This window comes from Mandrillus leucophaeus, unplaced genomic scaffold (genome assembly GCF_000951045.1).
Source record: "Mandrillus leucophaeus isolate KB7577 unplaced genomic scaffold, Mleu.le_1.0 Scaffold1651, whole genome shotgun sequence".
Classification (NCBI taxonomy): domain Eukaryota; kingdom Metazoa; phylum Chordata; class Mammalia; order Primates; family Cercopithecidae; genus Mandrillus; species Mandrillus leucophaeus.
Window position 1 is genome coordinate 95,975 of NW_012101645.1, and position 23,019 is coordinate 118,993.

The window sequence follows — 23,019 nt, forward strand, 5'->3', positions numbered from 1 at the left end:
CAGCACCCTGCCTAGGCGGGTCACTTGAGCTCAGGAGTTTGAGACCAGCCTGCACAACGTGGTGAAACCCTGTCTTTACTGAAAGTCAAACAAATTAGTGGTGCACACCTGTAGGCCCAGCTACACGGGAGGACTGCTTGAGCCCAGGAGATTGAGACTGCAGTGAGCCGTGATTGCACCACTTCATTCTAGCGTGAGCAATGGAGTGAGATCTTGTCTCAAAAAGAAAAGAAAAGAAAAGAAAAAAAAGCAATTTCCCAGAAAAGAAAAAAAAAAGTCCCAGACCTAGTGAATCAAAAACTCTGAGGGTGGCATCTGGCAATCTGGGTTTTAGTAATCCTTCCAGGTGACTGATTCCTGCTAAAGTTTGAGATTCATTGCTCTATGCCAATCATCATTCCCTTTGCTCAGGTTAGAATCGTCGGGAGAGCTTGTAAACGTCCCCATGCCCAGGCTGCACACAGATCAATTAAAGGGAGCCTCTGAGGGTGGGACTCAAGCAGCAGTAAAATAAAGTTCATTGGGTGATTCTGGTGTGCAGCCTCAGCTGAAAATGTTATATAGCATTAAACCAGACACTATTTAATTAAACTAAACACTATTTAAATTATTAAATTACATACATTGTTTCAGGCAAAACAACAACAACAAACTTGGGTCTTTAGAGCCCAGCTTTCTGAGCTTCTGCACGAAGTAAGTGGAACATTCATTTCTTCCTGATTTGCTAAGGATTGATCAACCTCCAGCAAAATGTATGATTAGTGAGTGTTTCAGTTTGTGCATCTATTAAATGAGAACCAATCATAGAACATTGAAGTTAAAAAGGACCAGAGAGCTTCTAGGATGAATCTGTCATAGAGATGAGAAAAATCAAGGCTCAGAGAGAGAAGCTAACTTAACTAACTCTGATCAGACTTAGTTTGTTGCAGAAGTGACCTTTCTGTCTCATATTTGTGTCTTGAATATATTCACTACATGAATACACAAACTACCCATTTTATCTTAGTCTACTTCTTTCTTCTCTCTTTGGGCCTGAATAAAGACCAGAAGAACTGATAGACAGCTAAAGGATACTGCAAGCATCATCACTGGAATTGGGAGATTCCACAGAACAATCTGAGAATGAGCTCATCAAATCCAATGAGATGTGTTATTCTGAGACTAATTCCGATAGTTCTAAACTAGAGACTTTTTTTTTTTTTAAATGGTGGACATTGCTTTTATTGTGTAAATAAGCAATTTTTAAAGTATATTTAAAGAAATGAAACTAAGGAAGTACAGAGGCTGTCAAGTATGTGGGGAAGTGAAGTTCATGTAGTTTCCATGTGGGGCCCCATAAGGATTTTATTATAGTCAATTTTAGAGAAATTTATCCTTGGTCAGATGAAGGTTTTTTCCTTTATTCAGCAATAGCTGATGAGTGCCTACTATGTGCTAGGTGCTGAAGATACAGAGATAAAGAAGACTTAGTCACTCTAAACTGAAATTGCCCAGCATATGAAAGTGGAGGAATATTTGTAGGTGATTTTGATGTTAAAGTATTTTTCTAACATCACCTAGAAGTAGAAGATTGAGTTATGAAGCTCTCTACCTCTCACCTATAATAGTTTTAGAGTTGGTTGCTATTTTGGTGTAAGTCTCTTTTGCTGTTCCTCTTTTAACTGCAGATCTTTTTGAGACCAGCACTCACATCCAAAAGGGCAATTGTGGTCAAAAAGAAGACAGCATTTTAAGGAATTCTGATCAGAACCAGATTCTTTTTTTTTTTTGAGACGGAGTCTTGCTCTGTTGCCTAGGCTGGAGTGCAGTGGCACCATCTCAGCTCACTGCAACCTCTGCCCCCCAGGTTCTAGCTATTCTCCTGCCTCAGCCTCCCCAGTAGCTGGGATTATAGGTACGTGCCACAACGCCTGGCTAATTTTTGTATTTTTAGTAGACAATGGGGTTTCAGCATCTTGGCCAGGCTGGTCTTGAATTCCTGACCTCGTGATCCACCCGTCTCGGCCTCCCAAAGTGCAGAACCAGATTCTTAACTGCCACAGACTCTTGTATTATGTAATTTATTTACAAAACACAAAGCACTTGATTTGCGTAACTAATGTACTTGATCATATATAAAACCTATATTTTGAGAAAGCATTGCTCCTTCAAAGGAATCAAGTGATAGCAAACAGTCCTGTTCCCAGGTTTTCCTCACTGTTCATGTTCCCTTTGTTCTTGCAGGGGGAGAACAAAAGGGGCGCGGGCTAAAGTTTGTTCTCAATGCAAGTCAATCATTAACCAACAATAATTTGCAAAAGAACTTTGTATTTGCTGTAATCATTAAATTTAGTTACTAAGCCCAGGAAAAAGGGTTAGTCCTTCCTAGTTTGTAGATTAGCAAATGGAGATGAATAATTGAATCCTATTTTAATCTTTTATCTGCAGTAATCTGGCTTCTTATTACTGGATATATTTGCATTTTACCTCCAGGCCATGTTAGTTCTTAGAAGATTATTTTCCTCATGAACCTTATTTTGTTTTGCTTCCTTTCTGCTTCGATTCTAATGTCACATTGCCTACCTGGATGTAAACAGCAGTCAGTTTCTCAGATCAAATAGGGCCCTGTAGCAGCTTGGAAGACACAGAAGACACACAGACATAAAACTGTATTTATTATCCTGGGACTGTCACTACAGATTAATTATGTTAATGAGGCCATCAAAATCTATGGTAATCTTTCAGGCTTTGCTGTTTGATACCAGATACAGCACATGAGATAATAATGTGTCTAATTGTGCCTAGCCAGTATTGGTATTTAATAAAACTTTGTCATTGAATCTTTACAATCTTTTTTTACCTTATTTTGAAGACTGTTGATTAAATATCTCCTTTTTTTTTTCTGCCAGATGAGGGCTTTTTCCTTCATTCAGCAAATATCTAATAAGTGCTTACTATATACTAGATGTTCTTAGGGTAACACCTCTGACAGAATCGTCGAAAGAGGAAGAAATCTAAATGATCAGTTTGAGGCTTTGACATAGGAGATAAGGAACAGGACATTGATATCCTGTTAACAATTACTGAGCTCTTATCAATATTCCAGCTTTTGTTCTAAGGTCTTTGCATGTATAATATTTATTTAAGCCTCAAAACAACTCTTAAGGTAACTGCTGTTGTTATCTTCATTTTATAGATAAAAAGCATAGAGAGGTTAAGTAACTTGCCCAAGTTATACAGCTACTAAGTGCCAAAGCTGTGATTTAAACCCAGGCAATTTGGCTTCAAAACCTGCATTCATAACTATAGCACCTTACTGTCTCTACTTTCCATGGTACCAGGCACTGCATTAGGCTGTCCTTTTGTATGACTTAATGCCAAATTCTCATATCTATGCAAGGCAGTATCAATATTCCATTTTTATAGGTGAGGTAACTCGATGCTTAAAGAAGTTAATAACTGGCTCAAGATACATAACTAGTCAGTTCCAGACCTGGGAACTTACTTCAAGCCAATGAGGAGTCCACTGCCCTTCTACTATTCTAGAAAAGTAAGGTTCACTATACTCAATTTGATTCAACCATGCTATCACATCCTTCCATTATGGATAATAGGAAATTGACTGCACTAGGTTAAATGTTCTATAATAGCAGTAGCAGTATCATTGTGTATTTATTCGCAATGTTTGAAAGCAGTTGCCACCATATACTATCTTACTTGTATCCCCTTCATCACCCAAAGCCTTATAAGATACATAGAAGGCAGAAGTGGGTTTGTGCCACAGGATGAGTAAGGACTTGTCAGAACTGAATATTGTTGACCTTTATTCTAAGTTAGTTTGCATATAGCTGACCTTGATATGAAGACAAAAGGCAGTTTACATTGGTCATCATTGCTCTGTCACCCATGTTAAGCAGTTCAGGCCTGAAGTCAAATTGGTAGTCTGTAGAATGTATAGAATGGCCTTGTTCTTTCTTGATAGGCAAAGGTGTGTCAGTTACCAATTATGTAACAAACCACTACAAAACTTAAGTGGCTTAAAGCATATTAATAATTTTTTAAAAGATTTTGTCAACTGACTGTTTCTTCTGCTGATATCACCTGGGATGGTTTTACTAATCAATTCTTATATTTTTGCTTGTTTCCTATTTTTTAATTTAGCTTTTATTTTGATTAATTCCCTCGTTTTCTTTTGTTTGTGTTTTTGGTTTTGGGCTTTTTTTGTTGTTCTTTTCCTTTTCATAAGTTGGATATTTGTTTTCAGTCATGTGCAATCATAGAACTTCATATGAAGTTTTTTCCTTTTTATTAACTACCATATAACATAAGTTCTATTTTGATATCCTCAGTTTGGGGGTTATTCAAAATGTTATTTAATTTGGAAGTGATTATTTTAGGAAACAGATTCATTTTTGAGGCATCAAGTTCTAATTCTATTAGATGTGCATTGTGTTTTGTTTTATAGGAGACTTTGGGTGTACAATGGTATTTGACTAATCTTTTTTTAAAAAACCAGTGGTAGACAATAGATGTTATTCAAGCATTTAAAACAACACAAAGCACACATACAGACAGGACATTTTTTAATGGTTTCCTTTCAGAAAGTTTATCGTGACATAAAAGTGCACTTCACTTGCTCTCAATTCAAACATTTGTCTTCATATTTCTAAATACAAGTGTTTCTGGAAAGTTTTTTTAAACATAAAGTTCAATAGATAAAATCCTGTTTCACCACTGACTTATATTACAGAAGCACCCATCCAGCTACCCAAAAAGGAAACCCTAGTTAATTAACAATATTTAGACAGAAAGCTTTCAGATAGGGCTTAACCCTATGACAACCAGCAGGCTAGAGTTCCTGGTTTGCTCTACCTGATGAAATTTGTAATCCAGGTAATAGTGTACTTCAGGACATTGCAGTTGTCTTTGAATTCCTTTCAGTTTCTTTTGTCTGTACAGAAGAGACCTCTGGCACTTTTGTATGGAATAGTTACCTTTGATTCTCTCCAAAGTGTTACAAAGCAGGTTTTTGTTTGGTTTGAGAATTACTGGCCGGGCATGGTGGCTCATGCCTGAAATCCCAGCACTTTGGGAGGCTGAGGTGGGAGGACTGCTTGAGCCCAGGAATTTGAGACCAGCCTGGGCAACATAGTGAGACCCTGTCTCTACAAAAAATGAAAACAAAAAAAGCCAGGTGTGCTGACATGGACCTGTTGTCCCAGCTACTCGGGAGGCTGAGGTGGAAGGATCACTTGAACCTAGGAAGTTGAGGCTGCAGTGAGCCATGTATTCTTCATCCTTCACTGTATAGCATGATATGGGAAGATCCTGCCATTTCCTTGTTGTTGTTTTGCTTTTTGTTTTGTTTTGTTTTTTTAAGACAGGGTCTTGCTCTGATGCTCAGGCTGGTCTCAAACTCCTGGGCTTAAGTGATCCTCCCATCTTGGCCTCTCAAAGTTCTGGGATTACAGATGTGAGACACCACTCCTGGCTGCTCCTGTCATTTCATTTGTTTTTCCAGAAAATTATGCATTGTGGTTTTACACTTTGAAGGAAGTCATGGAAAACAGAAATGTATTAGACATGGTCCCATTTACCCCATATCTTATACTCCATAAAAAGTAATAAGGCAAATACAGCAGTAATTCTAAACTTGGAACACTCATGATCACTATCATAAGAGAATGTGTATTAAAGAAGAAACAGTTAATTTTCTAGCTGAACAATATCAAGGACAATTTTAACTGGTTTCCAGTTTGACTGAACTAGACCGACTCTTAGCTACTCTAGTTCTAGCCATAGAAATTAGATTGAATGGAGAAAAGGATTAAAATAAACCTTGGTGGCATATTGACTTTGAGGTGTTAGAAAACCTGGAAGTGTACCAGAAGTCTTCCATGCTGTGATAAAATTTGAAGCCAACATGAAAGTGGAGTTTAACTAGGGAAAGAGGATGGAGCAGTGGTTATCAGAGTGTGGTCCTCAGACCAGCAGCATCACCCAGAAGCTTGTTAGAAAGGCAGATTTTCAGGCCCCATCCATGATCTACTAAATCTGAAACTCTGGTGATGGGGCCCAGCAGTCTGTTTTAATGCTTTCCCGGGGATTCTGGTGCACACTAAAGTTTGAGAGTAACTGAGACAGAGGGAAAATGTGGGACTAAGGACTCCAGTTTAAGGTTTGTAAATTTGAAGACAACAAAAAGAAGTCTCACCGTTGGAGGGAGCCATGGCAGTGAAACTTCCATAAAAGCCACAGGAGGAGAGAATTTCAAGGAGATAGTGTTGTCCAGTTCTACAGGAAATTTAGTTCTGTTTGGGATATTTGTACCACTTCCAAAGTGAGACCTTGTGTTTGCCTCTTACCTTTTTCTGAGCCTCAGTTTTTAAGATGAGTCTGGCATCATGTTCTGCCCCCAACTTCATAAGGTTTTTGAGTGAATCACATTAGATAGTAAGCCTAGCATGGTAGCACACACCTGTAGTCCCAGCTACTCAGGAGGCCAAGCCAGGAGGATTGTTTGAGCCCAGGAGTTCAAGACTGGCCTGAAAAATATAAAGACCCTGTCTCAAAAAAAAAAAAAAAAAAAAAGATTCAATGGCATTATCAAAGTAAACAAAGATTCATGAAGTAGCTAATCTTTCTGTTACCATAACCATGAATTCTGGCCATAATTATTTCTCTCTCTCTCTCTCTTTCACTCTCTCTCTCTCTTTCTTTCTTTTTCTTTTTTTTTTTTTTTTTTGAGACAGAGTCCTGCTCTGTTGCCCAGGCTGCAGCGCAGTGGCACCATCTCTGCTCACTGCAACTTCCACCTCCCAGGTTCAAGTGGTTCTCCTGCCTCAGCCTCCCGAGTAGCTGGGATTACAATCACGCGCCTTCATGCCCAGCTAATTTTTGTAGTTTTAGTAGAGACAGGGTTTTACCATGTCGGCCAGGCTGGTCTCAAACTCCTGACCTCAGGTGATCTGCCCGCCTCGGCCTCCCAAAGTGCTGGGATTACAGGTGTGAACCCCTGTGGCTGGCCAGCTCTGGCCATAATTCTAAAACCAAACTTTAGGACTAAAGCTCTCAAGAAGACTGGTGTTTTTGTTTTTGTTCTTTTTGTTTTATAACAATGCTCCCATGTACTTGCATGAGTTAAATGCTGGTAGAGCAGATACTAGAGGATAATGTAACCTGCCTGGATATCAAGTACATACCAGTCCTCAGGGACTGGCATAGATGGTGGAGATGCCCCATTTCCTTAATATACATTTTTTTGTATCTTCTTACTTGGAAATGTGACAGTTAAGATAGCTGAGTCAGCATTTTAACTGTTTATTAACAGTGGAAACAGATGGAATTTGAGTCATATTTCTGGGAGGGCAACAGATTCCATACTGATAAGAAATTTTGTGTTCCCTTTTTGTAGGAATTGTAAAATGATAACAAATATCACTTATTCTGATTTAACAGATGGAAAAACTGAAGTATACAGTAGTGATGCTCAAGAGGGGCGCTATGCATAGACAATGAAATTTACCACCTATGCAGTATGATTTGATAGGTGCTTACATTCCTCAGGGTCACAGATTTGGTCCCCTGACAATCTGCCAGCATACTTGTAATTCCTGCTGTTCACAGTTACTCTTTCGGGGCCATCTCAAGGTTCTCAATAAATGCCTATTTGAGTGATTGAACAAACAAGATACTAAAGACATAAACTCCCTTAAATTGGATCGCTGCCTTATCTGAAAAGTGTAAGATTATCGACTCTAGCATTATTCTGAATATATGTATACGATTTAACCCATTATTAGCTACCATTTAGGTGCAGGGTTTTGATGGAGTAGTATCCAGTAGGCTGATGTTTTGTGTAGTGAAGATGTAGGAAAATGCTAGAGTTTTAGAGCAGTGCCTTTGGCTTCTAGGATCTTAGGGAAAGTAGGAGATGTGATACGCTTAACTAACCTGGATGCCGTGTGAGATTTATTTATTTTTGAAACAGGGTCTAGCTCTGCCACCCAGGCTGCAGTGCAGTGGCATGATCACGTCTCACTGCAGCCTGGACCTCCTGGGCCCAAGTGATCTTCCCACCTTAGCTTCCCAAGTAGCTGAGACCCCACCATGCCCAGCTAATTTTTTGTATTACTATTTGTAAAAATGGGGTCTTGCTTTGTTGCTCAGGCTGGTTTCAAACTCCTGGGCTCAAACAATCCTCCTGCCTCAGCCTCCCACAGTGCAGGTATTACAGGTGTGAGCCACCATGCCTGGTCTGCATGAATTTTGATATATCAAAAGGAAGTAAATAAGATGGGAGAGATGCACTGTTCCTGGATTTCTGGAGGTATTGAAATACAGGTTGATGTGTAGAGTAGCTGGAGCAAACTCCTATTCCATCTCCTTGCTTCAAAAACCCATTTAACATATTTTCCTTGGATAGAGAATGTGTCATATTAAACCGATAAGAACAGATACTACACTTGATCTTAGCCAAAAGGGTAAGTTTCACTGGAGTAGCCTGCAGTAGATCTGGACTTTCTCCTCTGGAGACCACGTAGGAGGCTACTTTAATAGGTGAAAAGATGATAAGGAATTTAAAAAGGAACATTGCAGTGGTAACAGACAGGGACTGATGGAAATATTTCAGGAATAGCATGGAAGATAATATTCCATATCATCTGCACTCTGATTCACTCTGGCAAATGGGACACGTGGGGGATCGGCTTCCTAAGCTATCCCAGTAATTTACACACCTGTTTGTTTCTGTGCCTATGAAATCGCCAGTGTCTTTAAGGTAAGGATCATATATTTTTATCTCAGTGTTCCTAGAACCCTTTCAATGACACACTGAAAGGTGGCCTGTATGGTTGCTGAATCATTGGAAAATAGACATTCATAAATAACTAAAGATTACAGGTTATCTCACAGTAAAATCATTAGCATTAAAGGCTCAGTAATGACTGATAAGACACTACACTGATTACATTTCAACCTAATCTTTTTAGCGATTTGTTTTTAAAAGTCTCCATTAAACTGGTAAATTCCTCATCCCACAAATAGCCATAGAGACTGGAGTGCCAGCTTCAAAATACTTTTTTTTTCTTTTTTCTTTCTGAGCTGAAGTCTTGCTCTTGTTCCCCAGGCTGGAGTGCGATGGCGAGATCTCGGCTCACTGCAACCTCCGCCTCCCGGGTTCAAGCGATTCTCCTGCCTCCGCCCCCCAGTAGCTGGGATTACAGGCGCCTGCCACCACGGCCGGCTAATTTTTGTATTTTTAAAAAAATAGAGACGGGGTTTTACCATGTTGACCAGGCTGGTCTAGAACTCCTGACCTCAGGTGATCCACCCGCCTCGGCCTCCCAAAGTGCTGGGATTACAGGACACCCACCCAGGCCACCGCGCCTGGCCTCAAAATACTTTTTTCCTTAGCTGTTTTTATCGAGTGGCCAGGTGCCTATTATAGTGTTCTAAGAAGACGTTAGTCGGGACCAAGAACTTGGGAAGTACTGGTTTCCATATCGATTTGGTGGTGATCGTAAACTGATTCAAATCTCTGAATCCCAACTGCACGCCGAATTTACGGAACCAAAAACGCTCTGACGCCCGCATTTATGGGCGGACGCACAAGTATGTTACGATGGCTCGATTGCTTTTGCCTAGCGGAAATCATTCAGTAAGGACCAAGCACTAAATAACCAAGGAAAAGGAAGTGAGTCAAGGACGTACTCCCCTTGGTGACAGCGTGGGCCGCTGAGATTTGGGAGTCTGCGCCTGGTCCGCTTGGAGTTCTGAGCGGATGGAAGATTTCAGTCATGTTTGCACCCGCGGTGATGCGTGCTTTTCGCAAGAACAAGACTCTCCGCTACGGAGTCCCCATGTTGGTGAGTGGAGTGAGGAGGATCTTCCGCAAGGGGTGGGACCCTCCTCCTCGGCAGGATCAAGACCTGGGAGGGAATCTGTAAAATGTGAAGTTAAGTGGGGGCACTCGGGCTAGGAAGGGGCTAGCGACGGGCTGAGAGCTTTCCTAAAAGCTCTTCTACCAGTCTTTTCCTACGCTTTCCTAAAAGCTCTTCTACCAGTCTTTTCCTACCCACACCCCGCACTTCCCCGCCGCTGTCCTCCACTCCCAGTTGGATCTCAGGTGTACTAGGATCTGTCTGCTTGTGAGCGTGGCATCTTTCCCATCGTCGAACGCGGTCATTGTTACTACCCTTGATTCACAGTTAAGTGAATTGAAGCTCAGAGAATTCAGTCAGAACCACAGTTTAAGCCAAGTTTGGATGATTACTAAGCTTGCTTCCTCACCGCCACCTTAGCTATATTTTGACGATACTGTGGATCATTGGGACTAGATGTATTCCATTTAACTGTACCAATTCCTGGTATCTTTCTGTTTCATCTTTCTAGTTTGTGAATTAGCTTAATTCTTAGAGTTGTGATGAACTAATAACACCTTGTGAATAAAGTGTTGAGTACGGTGCCCGCCACATTGTAGCCAGAATGGTTGCTGTGTTATAATTTCTTAAGCACGTTGAAAACAGCTTCCGTGTTTGTATGGTTGCATCCAATTCCACACTGAGTTCCCTAAGGATGTTGTGAAAATGCAGGCTGAGGCTGGCTTAAGACAACCGGAGTTGAAATCCAGATGACTCTATTTGCTTTTTGATCACGGGCAATTTATTTTGCTTCAGCAAGCCTTGATGTGTTAGTAAATGAAATAATTAAAGCATATGAACAGAAACTGCTTTCTTTTAAATACAGAAAAGATTTTTATTTTGTATGAATATTGGCACAGATGAAATGACCAACTTTTCCATTTAAGCAGACTAAAGGAAATAAGTGACCTTAGAAAGGTAATGGGTATTTTACACATTTTTGAAAAATATAGATTCATCAAATTTGGATTTTAGGAATCTCCAAAAGATTCAACCATTTAAAGTATCTGGGCCAAGCACGATGGCTCACACCTGGAATCCCAGTGTTAGGGGAAGCCAAGACAGGAGGATCGCTTCAGGTCAGGAGTTCCAGACCAGCAAGACCTCTGTCTCTCCAAAAAAAAAAAAAAAAAAGTTCAATTTGTTGTTTTTAGCAAATTCAGTATTAGTGTATTCTTAGTCATGGACCCATCACCACAATTTTAGAACATTTTCATCACCCCAAAAAAAGCATCATAACTAATAGTAATCACTTCCCATTTCTTCCTACTTCTTATGCTGGCCTGGTAAACCACTAATTTACTTCTACTCGTAAATTTGCTTATTCTGCACATTTCTTATGAACACACTAATACAACATGTGGGTTTTTTGTGACTGGATTCTTCTACTTAGAATGTTTTTAAGGTTCATTCACATTGTAACATATATCAATACTTCATTCCTTTTGATGGATATAATTCCATTGTTTGGATATATTTTATCAATTGATGAACATTTGGTTGTTTCCATTTTTTACTATTATGAATAATGCTGCTATGAACATTTATGTACACACTTTGTGTGGAAGTATGTTTTCATTTCTCTTGGGTAGGGAATATACCTAGGCATGGAATTGCTAGGTCATATGGTAACTCTGTGTAACTTTTTAGTATGTGCCAGATGTTTTCCAAAGTGGCTGCATCATTTTACGTTCCCACCAGCAATATATAATTTTCAATTTCTCCACATCCTTGTCAACACTTGTTATTGTCCATCTTTTTAATTATTACCCTTTCCAGTAGGTGTGAAGTGATTCCTCATTGTGGTTTTGATTTTCATTTACCTAACGACTTATTGTGTTGAGCATCTTTTCAAATGTTTATTGGTCATTTGACTATCTTTTTGGAGAAATGTCTGTTCAAATCCTTTGCCCATTTTTTAATTGGACTGTGTTTCCTTTTGTTGGACAGAGGTTTCTTTAAAACCTGAAACCAACAAATCTGCCAGTCTTTGTTGAGAGGCTCTGCATGCTTTTTTGGGCATGCTTTCAACATTCAGCCATGCAATTTACAGCTCAGTGTACAGCTTTCACTTCTTACTTGCTCAGAGCTTCAAAATTAGTCATAAGTTGAGAATTTAGGGCCTTCTTAGGTCTTTCTTGGGCATATACATTGCTCTGGGCATGTACACAGTTCTGCTTATTTGCATGACTTTCTAAATTCTCAGGAATATATTTGAGCTTTTCAGGGTCCTCTAAGGACACCTTATTCCTATTATCTACCACATCAGACAGTCATAATGTTAAACAATTACCTCGGAATTTTTTTGTTTGTTTGACAAACACTTACTAGAAGTCTGTTCATACTAGTTGAGCTCCAAGTCAGGTAAACTAAAGACAGCTTTGTGAATAGCATCTTCTAGGAACTACCAGACTGCTGGAATGATGACAATTCTCACGGAATGGTGTTTTAAAGAGCTCCAAGCTCTCTACCCTCTCCAGTTGGTGCCAGGCTTTACATCATGTTTGCAGGCTGTTGATTTTCATGGTTGTTATGGAGCTTGGGTGGAGGGGTGAGAATATGGCAAATTAAAAATGCCACCAAGCTAACTGTTGTTCCTGAGATTCAGATAACAACATTCTTAGGTAAATACTGTGCACGTTGTTGCAAGTTTTTGCTTAATTTTCAGAGTTCTAAAAAAGTTCATTTGACAGTTTTTTACAAACATTCTCACTGTTTTTTTTTTTTTTTTTGAGGCGGAGTCTTCACTCTGTCGCCCAGGCTGGAGTGCAGTGGCACCATGTCGGCTCACTGCAAGCTCCGCCTCCCGGGTTCGCGCCATTCTCCTGCCTCAGCCTCCCGAGTAACTGGGACTACAGGCGCCCGCCACCGCGCCCGGCTAATTTTTTTGTATTTTAGTAGAGACGGGGTTTCACCGTGTTAGCCAGGATGGTCTCGATCTCCTGACCTCGTGATCCGCCCACCTCGGCCTCCCAAAGTGCAGGGATTACAGGCGTGAGCCACCGCGCCCGGCCACATTCTCACCGTTTTTGTGGAGGAAAGAATTTTTGGAGATACTCCACCATGTCATTAGGTGCCTCGAGGGATCTGGGTTGATGCATTGGGTACTATGGGGAATGTGGAAGCTGAGAGTAGTGTGGAGTTTTGAAAGGATGTCTCTGCCTAGGGGCGGAGTTGGGCATGAGGGCAGGACTAAGAAAGAGCGAGTGAAGGAAAAGGTGTGCAGGAAGCAGAATAGTGGAGGGGTGGCTCAGGGTTTGGAGACTTGTCGATCAATTCCCACAACAGAGAAAAGGGAGGACTGAGTGGGTCCTGAAAAATTAGGTAAAGCAGAGTAGTTTGCCTGGTACTAATTTAAAAAAACATACTGGCCTACTGCCACCATCAGGGTTACCCTTGGCTTGGATGCAGCGATGGTAGTTTCCGGGGCATCCGTTTCAGGGCACCGTCAGTCTTCAGCGGCAAGGCCAGTGAGATCCAAATAGGAGGTTTGATCGGCTCTGGAAGGGATGAGGGCGGTCCTTGCAGGGGCCGCTCACAGTCCAACTTCCAGTGGGGTCCTCCGCAGAGGGGGCACGGCCTGGTGGGCTTACCTGGATCTGGGCATTGTCTGGACCAGTGGACTTCATTGCCACACTTGAAACAGGTGCCGGGTGGAGGTAGGTTGCTAGGAGGCTTCCGTGTGGAGCTGCGGCCCTGTAGGCCTGCAGGGCCCCTGGTGGCGGAGGCAAGCATTTGAAACTCCATCCATTTTTGCCTTTTACTTTCCTCATCATGATTGTTAAAGACTACGAAGGCTAAATTAAGAAGTTCTTGTTCTGGGGTTTGAGGGCCGTCGTCAAGCTTCTGAAGCTTGCACCGAATATGGGGGGTGGACTGGGAGATGAACCGAAAGTTTAAGATAGTGGTTCGTTCTGAGGGTTTGAAGGGGGAAGGGAGGTTGAGTCAACAGGCAGTGGAGTTTAGGTAGGGATGTATGGTGGCGGGGTGGGTTTACAAGCCTTAGGAGAGGGCAGTGGGGGAAGATAATGGGTACAGGCAATACTAGAATTGTCCTGAGGAAGGGATGGTTTAGGAAAAGAAGTGGATACAGCTGACTGGGAAGATGGCAGCTGAGAAGACAACGAGGAGGCTTGAGGGGGTTAAAGAAGACAGTTGAGAGGAAAAGGTAGGGGCTGGGAGGGGTGGACAGCAGTCAACTGGATCAAATGAGGAAAAAGAGGTAGAGTTGGGAGGAGAAAGGTGATCAGGGCGGTAAGAATGGAGGGGAAGGATTTGAACAGGTAAGAAGAATTGCAGAGGTCAGGTTGTGATCTGAGTGGAAAAAGTCATGGACATAAGGAATTTCTCCCCATTTTTCCAGTCATTGGCAATAATTGCTTAAGTCAGTTAACATTATAAAGCTGAATGTTCTATTTGCGGGCCATTTGGACCCATTATTTAATTGGTACTGTGGCCAGGCTGTATTGCAAAAAAGACAAAGCGCTTAGGGCGAATATCTTGCCTGAGGCCTAAGGTTTGCAGGTTTTTTATGAAGCAGCCTAGAGGGCTGTTGTTTGGAATGCAGAACTGGGAGTTTCCCATAACAGAGGGTAGGCCCGGGAGAACAGGGAAAAAGGAGACGGTCCTGGAGGGAGATGATAAAAGGAGCAATTGTCACCGCTGCCTTTTTCGTCCATCCATCCGGGAACAGGATCAAATGGCTTAGAGGCATCCCCCTAAGACCAGATGATCAGCGAGTGCCTGGCACACGCCGGAGCCTTCTTGGACCAATGTTGGATTTTTGGACCAGAGAAACTAAGAGGGGCTCTGCGGATTTTCCCTGTTAACCAGGCTTCTGGGGAAACAGTAGGTGAGATCAGTGACCAATGTGCATGCACAGAGAAGCAACTAGAGACCAAGGAGCTTCCTTTGTCTGGCTGCTGTGGCTTGCTCTCTGGGGTGGAGGGGTAGGTCCACGGGGGATGTGGACCAGAACCCCTCCTGGGTTTCCGCACATATAAGGTTCTTGTATTGGTTCAAACCCTGAGAGCGCACCAACAGACAACATGAGGTGGTGTGGATGCTGTTTTAATGAGTGCCTGGGCGCAGGTGGACTGAGGGCTAGACAAAGGTTTTATAGTCTCCTGTAAACAGGAAGTGTCCTAGTCTGACGTAATTGCTATGTTGGACACGATGGCCTCTTTCTCAGTCTTCAGAGGTACGCATCTTCCTGCCGCCTCTCTTCCTGCTACTGCTATCTTGCTGGCGCACACTGCTAGCGCAAGTAGCCTTGCGCCTTGGGACTGGGCCTGAGAAGGGAGGAGTTACTCATCTCCTTAAGCTTTCAGGTCCCAGGGAGAATCTTACACTTTTCATCCCTGCTTTGAGATGCCAGGGAAATCTGCAGGTGTCTTCTGAAATCCAAAGTCCGTTCTAAGCTTGTTTTATAAGAGCGACACACAGTAAGTAATGATGAGTGAGTTTCTCCTCGTGGTCATGAACTTTTGTACCAATACTGAAACCGTCTTTGTAAAATTATAACTGAGGAAATTCTGACAGTGAAAGAAATCAGACCTGACTGACTCCATCTTGCTTCTAACCTGTAAGCTGCCCTCGTTCATTCCTGGGCATAGGGTGAACTAACTTTGGGAAGGAATTCAGTTCATGGTTTGACTCTGAAACAAAATTAGATAATAACCCTTTCCCAAAAAGACCCCCTTCTTGCCTGGGGACTAGTCTGCCTTTGCAGGACTAATAACAAATTAGCTACAAGATTAGAAATTACGGTTTAGGGGTCATGCAGCCTCTGGCTCCAAGAGTCTGAACCTCCCCAAATTGCTCCTGGGGATAACATCCCTATTGTAAAACCTGACATCAGTTCTTGAGATATTTTGCAGACCTTGCACTGGATGGATCAACTGACATTACCCGGATAGGTAATTGGGCTCAACCAGTTCTGCCATCCCACCCAGTGACAGAAAACAGCAAGAAAAGCTCCCTTTGCACCCTATGATTCCATCTCCAAACTGACCAATCAGCACTCCCCACTTCCCAAGCCCCTACCCACCAAATTATCTGTAAACACTCTGATCCCTGAATTCTTGGGGAGACTGATTTGAGTAATAATAAAATTCCGGTCTCTGCACAGCCAGCTCTGCCATTCCCCATTGTAATTACCCTGCCTTGATAAATCGACTCTGACTAGGCAGCATGCAAAGTGAACCAATTGGGTGGTTACAATTCTTAATTATGAAGTTTAAATCTTTTGAAAATATTGTGCCTCAAAGAGGTGCCAACAAAAAAATGAAAGTGATTCTGTATATCGTAAGACGATGTTTCAGAATTTTAGTATACAGTAAGAATTTGAAAACTTTCTTTACCTGTGATCTGTATAGCTATGTTGTACCTGGGAATACAATGTGATACAGAGAATATTCTGCATTAATCTTTCATGAGATTTCTTTATCACTTGGTAAGGTAATGAGGACTCCAATTGGCTTCTTTTGAAAAATCATAAAATCAAAAGAATTCTGGTCTTGAAGGAAAAAAAAAAGGCGAGTTTTACCGCTGCGTTTACCCTGTGTAATCATGGTATTAAAAGAAACAAAAACCTTAAACAACAAAAAGATAATTTTATAGAGTTTATTTGAACAAAGAAAATTCACGAATCAGGCAGCACTCAGAACCAGAAGAAGTTGAGAGAGCTCCATTCTTCAATATGGGCAAGGAGTATAGACAAAACAGGAAAGTGAAGTACATAAATAGCTTGATTGGTTATAGCTAGGCATCTGCCTTATATGGACATGATCTGATCAGTTGATCAGGTTTCAGTTTCTTAACTTACTAAGGAAGATCGCATAGCAATAGAAGTACAGAGACAGCCTTGGGCAAAATTTAAGTTAACAATGGGCAAGTCATTTAGTTGGCTGTGCTTTTACTTCCTCATTTGTTGAATGGTTTTTTTTTGTTTTTTCTTAGCAAAAAACAAAAATAGGTCTATTGTAAGAGTCAAATGACATAATGCTTGTTATGATGTCATTTAAATCATAAGGTCAAATACAGGTATAAGGTGACGATTTTGGTATTTGGTAATGATATGCTATAATGGTTTCCTAGCCAGTATATACTGCATTTACTCTATAGAATTTTTGTATAATGTGCCTCTATTGTTGTTTAGATAAGCAATCTATAGATAGGCTGAATTTGAATTCTGCTCTTCTGTTTTGCTTAAATGTTTCCTTTCTTTGTTTTAGTTGCTGATTGTTGGAGGTTCTTTTGGTCTTCGTGAGTTTTCTCAAATCCGATATGATGCTGTGAAGATTAAAGTAAGAAATATAATTAGAGTTTGACATGTGTCTGTCTGTATGTATGTTCTCATTTAGGAGAATTGTATACTCAGTACACTATGCAGTCTGAGTTTGTCTTGCTTTTCAACGCTAAGATGTGATCTTTGTTTTTTTCTTTAAAATAACATTAGTGATCACGTGGCAGTGAATCATGAAATGTAACTAATTTAGTAATCTATCTTTCTTTCTTTTTCTTTCTTTTTTTTTTTTTCCCCATGGGGTCTCACTCTGTCACTCAGACTGGAGTGCGGTGGCCTATCCTGGTTCACTGCAACCTCCGCCTCCCAGGCTCAAGCGATTCTCTTGTCTCAGCCTCCTGAGTAGCTGAGATTACAGGTGCGTGCCACTACCACTGGGCTAATTTTTGTATTTTTAGTAGAGACAGGGTTTCACTATGTTGGCCAGGCTGGTCTTGAACTCCTGACCTCAAATGATCCACCTGCCTTGGCCTTCCACCCAGTCTAGTAATCTTTCTTATTTCATTAGAAAATTTGCAATATTGTTAGCATTCTCCCACAAAATGTGATCTGGTGTAGCTGTTTTTAGGATTTAGAAGGGATTAAAAAACATAGGTCAATAATTTTGCTTTATTTTTCTCTAATTATATTTCATATTAATATCCATAATTGTATAAAGTATATTGATATGTATCTTTAATAATTGTTACTAAAAGAAAGGAAAACTATTTTTCAGTATAAATAAAGACACCTACATTTATAGTGTCTACTTTGTAGTAGGACTATATTAGTTCATACACACACATACACACACACACACACACAGATGATCCTTGATTTATAATGGGGTTATGTCTTGCTTTAAACTCATTGTAAATTGAAAATATTGTAAGTAAAAAATGCATTTAATACCTGATTAAGTGGATTGTAAAGTAAAAGAACTGTAGGTTGAAACATTGCAAGTTGGGGACTGTCTATATATTATCATCTTTATTTTACAGGTGAGGAAACAGGGGGTCTATACATTAACTATAGTGGATCTGTACATGAAAAAAACGGAAGAAAAATTTTAAAAGCTTAATTAAATTGGCTAAGGTCACATGGCTACTTACGGGTAGAGCTAGGATTCTCACCCTGTGTAATCACACAATTGTGAAATTCAGGTGTTACATAAGAACTCTGTTTTTTTCATTCAGAAGTACATAGCTTTTGTTTGTGGCACATATCTGATATTTGTAGTTTTTTTTCCCAAGTAATATATATATTTTATTAGCAGACCTCAGTAATATCGATAGAAAAGTAGAGTATAAAGTTCTATTCAGTTTCCTCAGTTAATTTTATGGTTTTAAGAGAAACCAACATCAGCTAGTTTTAAAGACAGTAGGTATTAGGGTAAATATTAAATTTTAAAAAATGTGTACTTTCTATGAAGGAATAGAACAATTTTATTTAATGAGCAATTTTACTTAATTTTCAGTTAACTTTCAATTTAACTGTGTTAGAAGATTTCAGTTAGCATCCCAATTACTTTGTCAAGGAATTTTTTTCTTTTTCTCTTTAAGATGAAAATTATGGTAGTATATGACATTTGAAGGAGAAAATAAGTATGTATTTGGAACATAATTGAATAGTAGTCATGTGTTAATATTTGTTAGATACTGCAAGTAAAGTATTCAGAAACTAGTACTTATAAAGTTTATAATTGAGGCTGGAAGACAGCTAATAAAAAAAATGTACCCAGACATATAATATAGCAATGCCAGTAAAATGCCATTATTAGAAGTTCAAGGAGAGCTGTATAGTTTTAACTTGGAAAAGGAGAATCAGAGAAGGTTTTCTAAAGGCATTAGCCTTTGAATTAGGCTTTAAGAATGAGCAGGAATTAACTAAATGATAGAAATAACTTATATTCTATAAGGTAGAGGGAGTATTGGGCACATGGTCAGTGTTTCATTTTAGAAATAGCTCGCTGGCAGTGGAGTACAGGTGGATGGTTTTTGGGGGACCAAAATGGAAGAGAAAATATTGTTTAGGTTGGAAGTAAAGAGACCTGTTAGGATTCTGGGGCAGTAGCATGGATGAACAATAATGGAACCTGAAATAACATATTTGCAATGATGATAAAGAGAAATTAATGAGTTCCAGCAATAATTTTAGCAGCAAATTGATAGTATTTGATGACTAATATATGTAATATAAAAATATGAATAAATCTAGGATGACTCAAGGTTTTGGTTTTAAGGACTGGGTAAATGGTAGTGCCAATAATCCAGTGTATTAGTCTGTCTTCACACTGCTAATAAAGACCTACTCAAGACTGGGTAATTTATACAGAAAAGAGGTTTAATTGACTTACAGTTTCACAAGGCTGGGGAGGCCTCAGGAAACTTACAGTCATGGCAGAAGGGGAAGCAAACGTGACCTTCACATGGTGGCAGGAGAGAGAAATGAGAGCCTAACGAAGGGGAAAATCCCTTATAAAACCATCAGATCTTGTGAGAACTTGCTGTCACGAGACTAGCATGGGGGAAACCACTTCCAGGATTCAATTACTTTCCACTGAGTCCCTCCCATGACATATGGGAACTGCAATTCAATATGAGATTTGGGTGGGGACACAGCCAAACCATATCACCCAGTTAAGGAGAACAGGGGAGGCTGAGCTACCAGGTGAGGTTTAGGAAATGGAGTCAAAGTAAATGGAACAAGGTTAGGTAAGGTTAACAGAATGAGGTTGATTGAAGTTGAGAGGACAAGGTCAGTTGAAGTCAAGGGAATTAAGTTAAAAGAATGGGGGATGGTTAAGGTCTATAGGAGGAAGATGAGAGGACATAGTTGAGGTGAGAAGGATCAGAAGACAAGGCCTATGAGATTTAGAGGCCTAGGTTGGTTGATGTTGAAAAGTCAAACTCAGGTGATCAAGAGTCAGTGTTTGGGTGAGGTTCAGTTCCAGTTAGGTAGAGAAGATGAGGTAATGTTGAGAGGAGTTAAGAGGTTGAGTTTTGTCCTTGAGGATTGAAAGGATAAGACTGGTTGAGGCTGATAGTGGTTGCATGGGTTAAGAGATTGAGGTTAGGGTGGTTAAGAGGGTAAATTGCTAAGGTCAAGGGGGGTTGACACTGTGGCCTAAAGGAAAAACTTGCATCAAAAGAGGATGGGTTCAGCTGAGAAGTTTGGAAAAGGATGTAGAAAGGACAGTATGGATTTGGGGTGACCAACCATCATTGTTTGCCTGAGACAGTCCTGATTTTTGTACTGAAAGTTTGGCATCCCAGGAAAGAAAACATCTGGCTTCTCAGTAAAGGATGTGCAAAGGACAGGGGAAAGTATAAGCCTAAAAAAGTAAGAGCTGGAAGCAACAGCTTTCAAGTTTTAGAAAATGATTTGGAATAGTTTATCTGCTGTCCCTAGTGGCTGTTGCTGATTTTTTCTCATGAGTGCTGATACTAACCACCAAGGATCCATAATAATGGATCATACATTGTTGCATCAGACCAAGTGATGTGATTTAAGTGTGCAATATAAGTATGCTACATTTGCGAGCAGTAAGTCTTCAACTTTGCCTGCCTGTTGTGCTTTATAACAGATGGTGTTAGTTCAATTTTTAACATTATAAATATTGTGACCAAGTTTTCTAAGATTAGATAATGAAAATGAGAACAGTTATAATACCAGTGCCAGTATGATTCAGACATCACTGAAAAAGGAAGCTAAATGACTCTGTCATTTTAATGACATATGGAAGGACACATACAACTGGATTAAGGAATTAAATAACCAAAACGGAGCATGCTGCACAGTATGCAAACAAGAAATTGAGATTGGGCATGGTGGAGACAGGGATGTGAAAACAGATATGAAGACTGAATCTCACAGGTCCAGGATGAGGCAGGCAAGTACTTACAAATCAATCATAAGTTTACTCATCTCCCCGAAATACAATACTATACTCAGTCTAAAATAGAGCTGCTGAGTTAGCTTGTGCATACCATACCAATGAGAACATGCATTATCATATTGTTCTCTTGATTGCTCTATGAAATTGACTAAAGTGACATTTTTCTGATTCAGAGGTTAGAACTATTAAAATATCCTATGGATGAGCAAAAGGGGGACTGGTACCAGGTCTGTTGTCCTCCTATGTATACTGTTAAATTTTACCAAGGATCGTGCTTTCTGTAGTATATCAATGCTAAACTGAAAAATGGCACCAAGAAATGTCCAGGTACTTGATTAAGAAAAAACTGAGTTTTAAATTATATTCTAGGGCCAGGCATGGTGGTTCATATGTGTTAATCCCAGCACTTTGGGAGACCGAGGTGGGTGGATAACTTGAACCAGGAGTTCAGGACTAGCCTGGGCAATATGATGAAACCTCATCTCTACAAAAAATGCAAAAAATTAGCCAGGCCTGGTGGTGCATGCCTGTAGTCCCAGCTGCTTGGGGCTGATCTGGGAGGATTGATTTAGCTCAGGAGTTTGAGGCTGCAGTGAGCTGTGATCGTGCCATTGCACTCCAGCCTGGGTGACAGAGCGAGACCCTGTCTCAAAAAAACAAACGACCCAAAAAGCCAAATTATCTTCTGATTTCTTTGAAGATTTTAATGAAACCACAGAAAATGTAAAACCAAAAATTGTTCATATCTTGTCAGTTGTTGCTTTTGCCCAGTTTTCTTTATGAGATGCCAATCAGATATATGTTCTGTTCTTTAACTATGCTCAACATTTCTATTCTGATTTTTCAGTGTTTTCCCCCCATTCTTTTTTTTTGTACTTTATTTTTGTATATTTTCTATTGTTTTATCTTCTAGTCACTAAATTTCTCTTTTGCTGTGTTCAATCTCCACATAAAGCCATCCCTTGATTTCGTGATTTCAGTTACTATATTTTTTAGTTTTAAAATGCACATTTAATTCTTTATTACACATTCTAGTACTCTGGAGAAATCTTCTCTGATGCCATATTTTAATCTATTTTTTCCTTTGATATCTTGAATATATACAAATTATTGTTACTTTAAAGACCTGTCTCCAACATAAGGATCACTGTAGACCTGCTTTTATTATCTAATTTTTCTCTTATTTTTTTCAGTTATATGATTCTATCTTTAAACATGCCTCATAATTTTTTAATTAAATACTGGACATTATTTATAAACAATTATAGAGGTTCCAGGTAGTATTGTTTTCTTCCATAAAAGGCGTATCCTTTTTTCTGCGATGCAGATAGATTGAGGGCTGATCAGTCTTAATATCATCCAGGTGTGAGCCAGGTCATGGCTTGATTTCAGTTAAGTAAGACTTAGGCTGTCCTGTCTGTTTCTTCCCTATTCCTAGCCTCTAATCTGTCTGTATTGAAAAAAAAACAAAACAAACAAACAAAAAACCTTCCTTGAGGAAAACAATATTATCTGGAACCTCTATAGTTGTTTATAAATAATGTCCATGGACCTACATGACTTTAAATTGATACTCCAGGAAATTATGCTCTACTTTTCAGAGAATTTTCAACCTAGTGGTATACTCCTATCTTACGCAGTTCTAGAATTTCAAAACTGTCTGTTGTGTGTGTTTTGATCTCTATTTTTTTTGTCATTATAGCCCTGTATGGTGGTTTCTGTAACCCCCAGTAGCAGCCATCTACCTGATTTCAAACCTTGGTTCTTATCCTGTGGGTTTACTAGGTGTGTCAAGGGTTTCCAGGGTAAAAACGGGCTTTCAACTCTAAGCTCTTTTGGAACCCTTCCTTTATTAGGTCTTTATCTCTTAAACTCCAAGAGACTGCAGGTAATAACGTTTTTTGGTTGATTATTTTGTTTTGCAAATTACTTTGACA

At 40.0% G+C, this 23,019-nt stretch overlaps 1 protein-coding gene across 2 annotated transcripts in view; it reads left to right on the forward strand.

Annotated features, from left to right (window-relative positions):
* The window catches only part of LOC105536911 (cytochrome c oxidase assembly protein COX16 homolog, mitochondrial), an 82,085-nt gene that overhangs the window by 47,901 nt on the left and 11,165 nt on the right, over positions 1–23,019 (forward strand). The window contains exons 4-5 of one of the 2 annotated variants that reach the window (XM_011976396.1): positions 9,625–9,845; positions 17,135–17,206. In XM_011976396.1, coding sequence (XP_011831786.1) covers positions 9,777–9,845; positions 17,135–17,206 — 141 coding nt within the window. In that variant the 5' untranslated portion in view covers positions 9,625–9,776. Of the gene's footprint in view, positions 1–9,624; positions 9,846–17,134; positions 17,207–23,019 lie in introns of those variants that run through there. The other variant, XM_011976397.1, reaches the window with a different exon arrangement.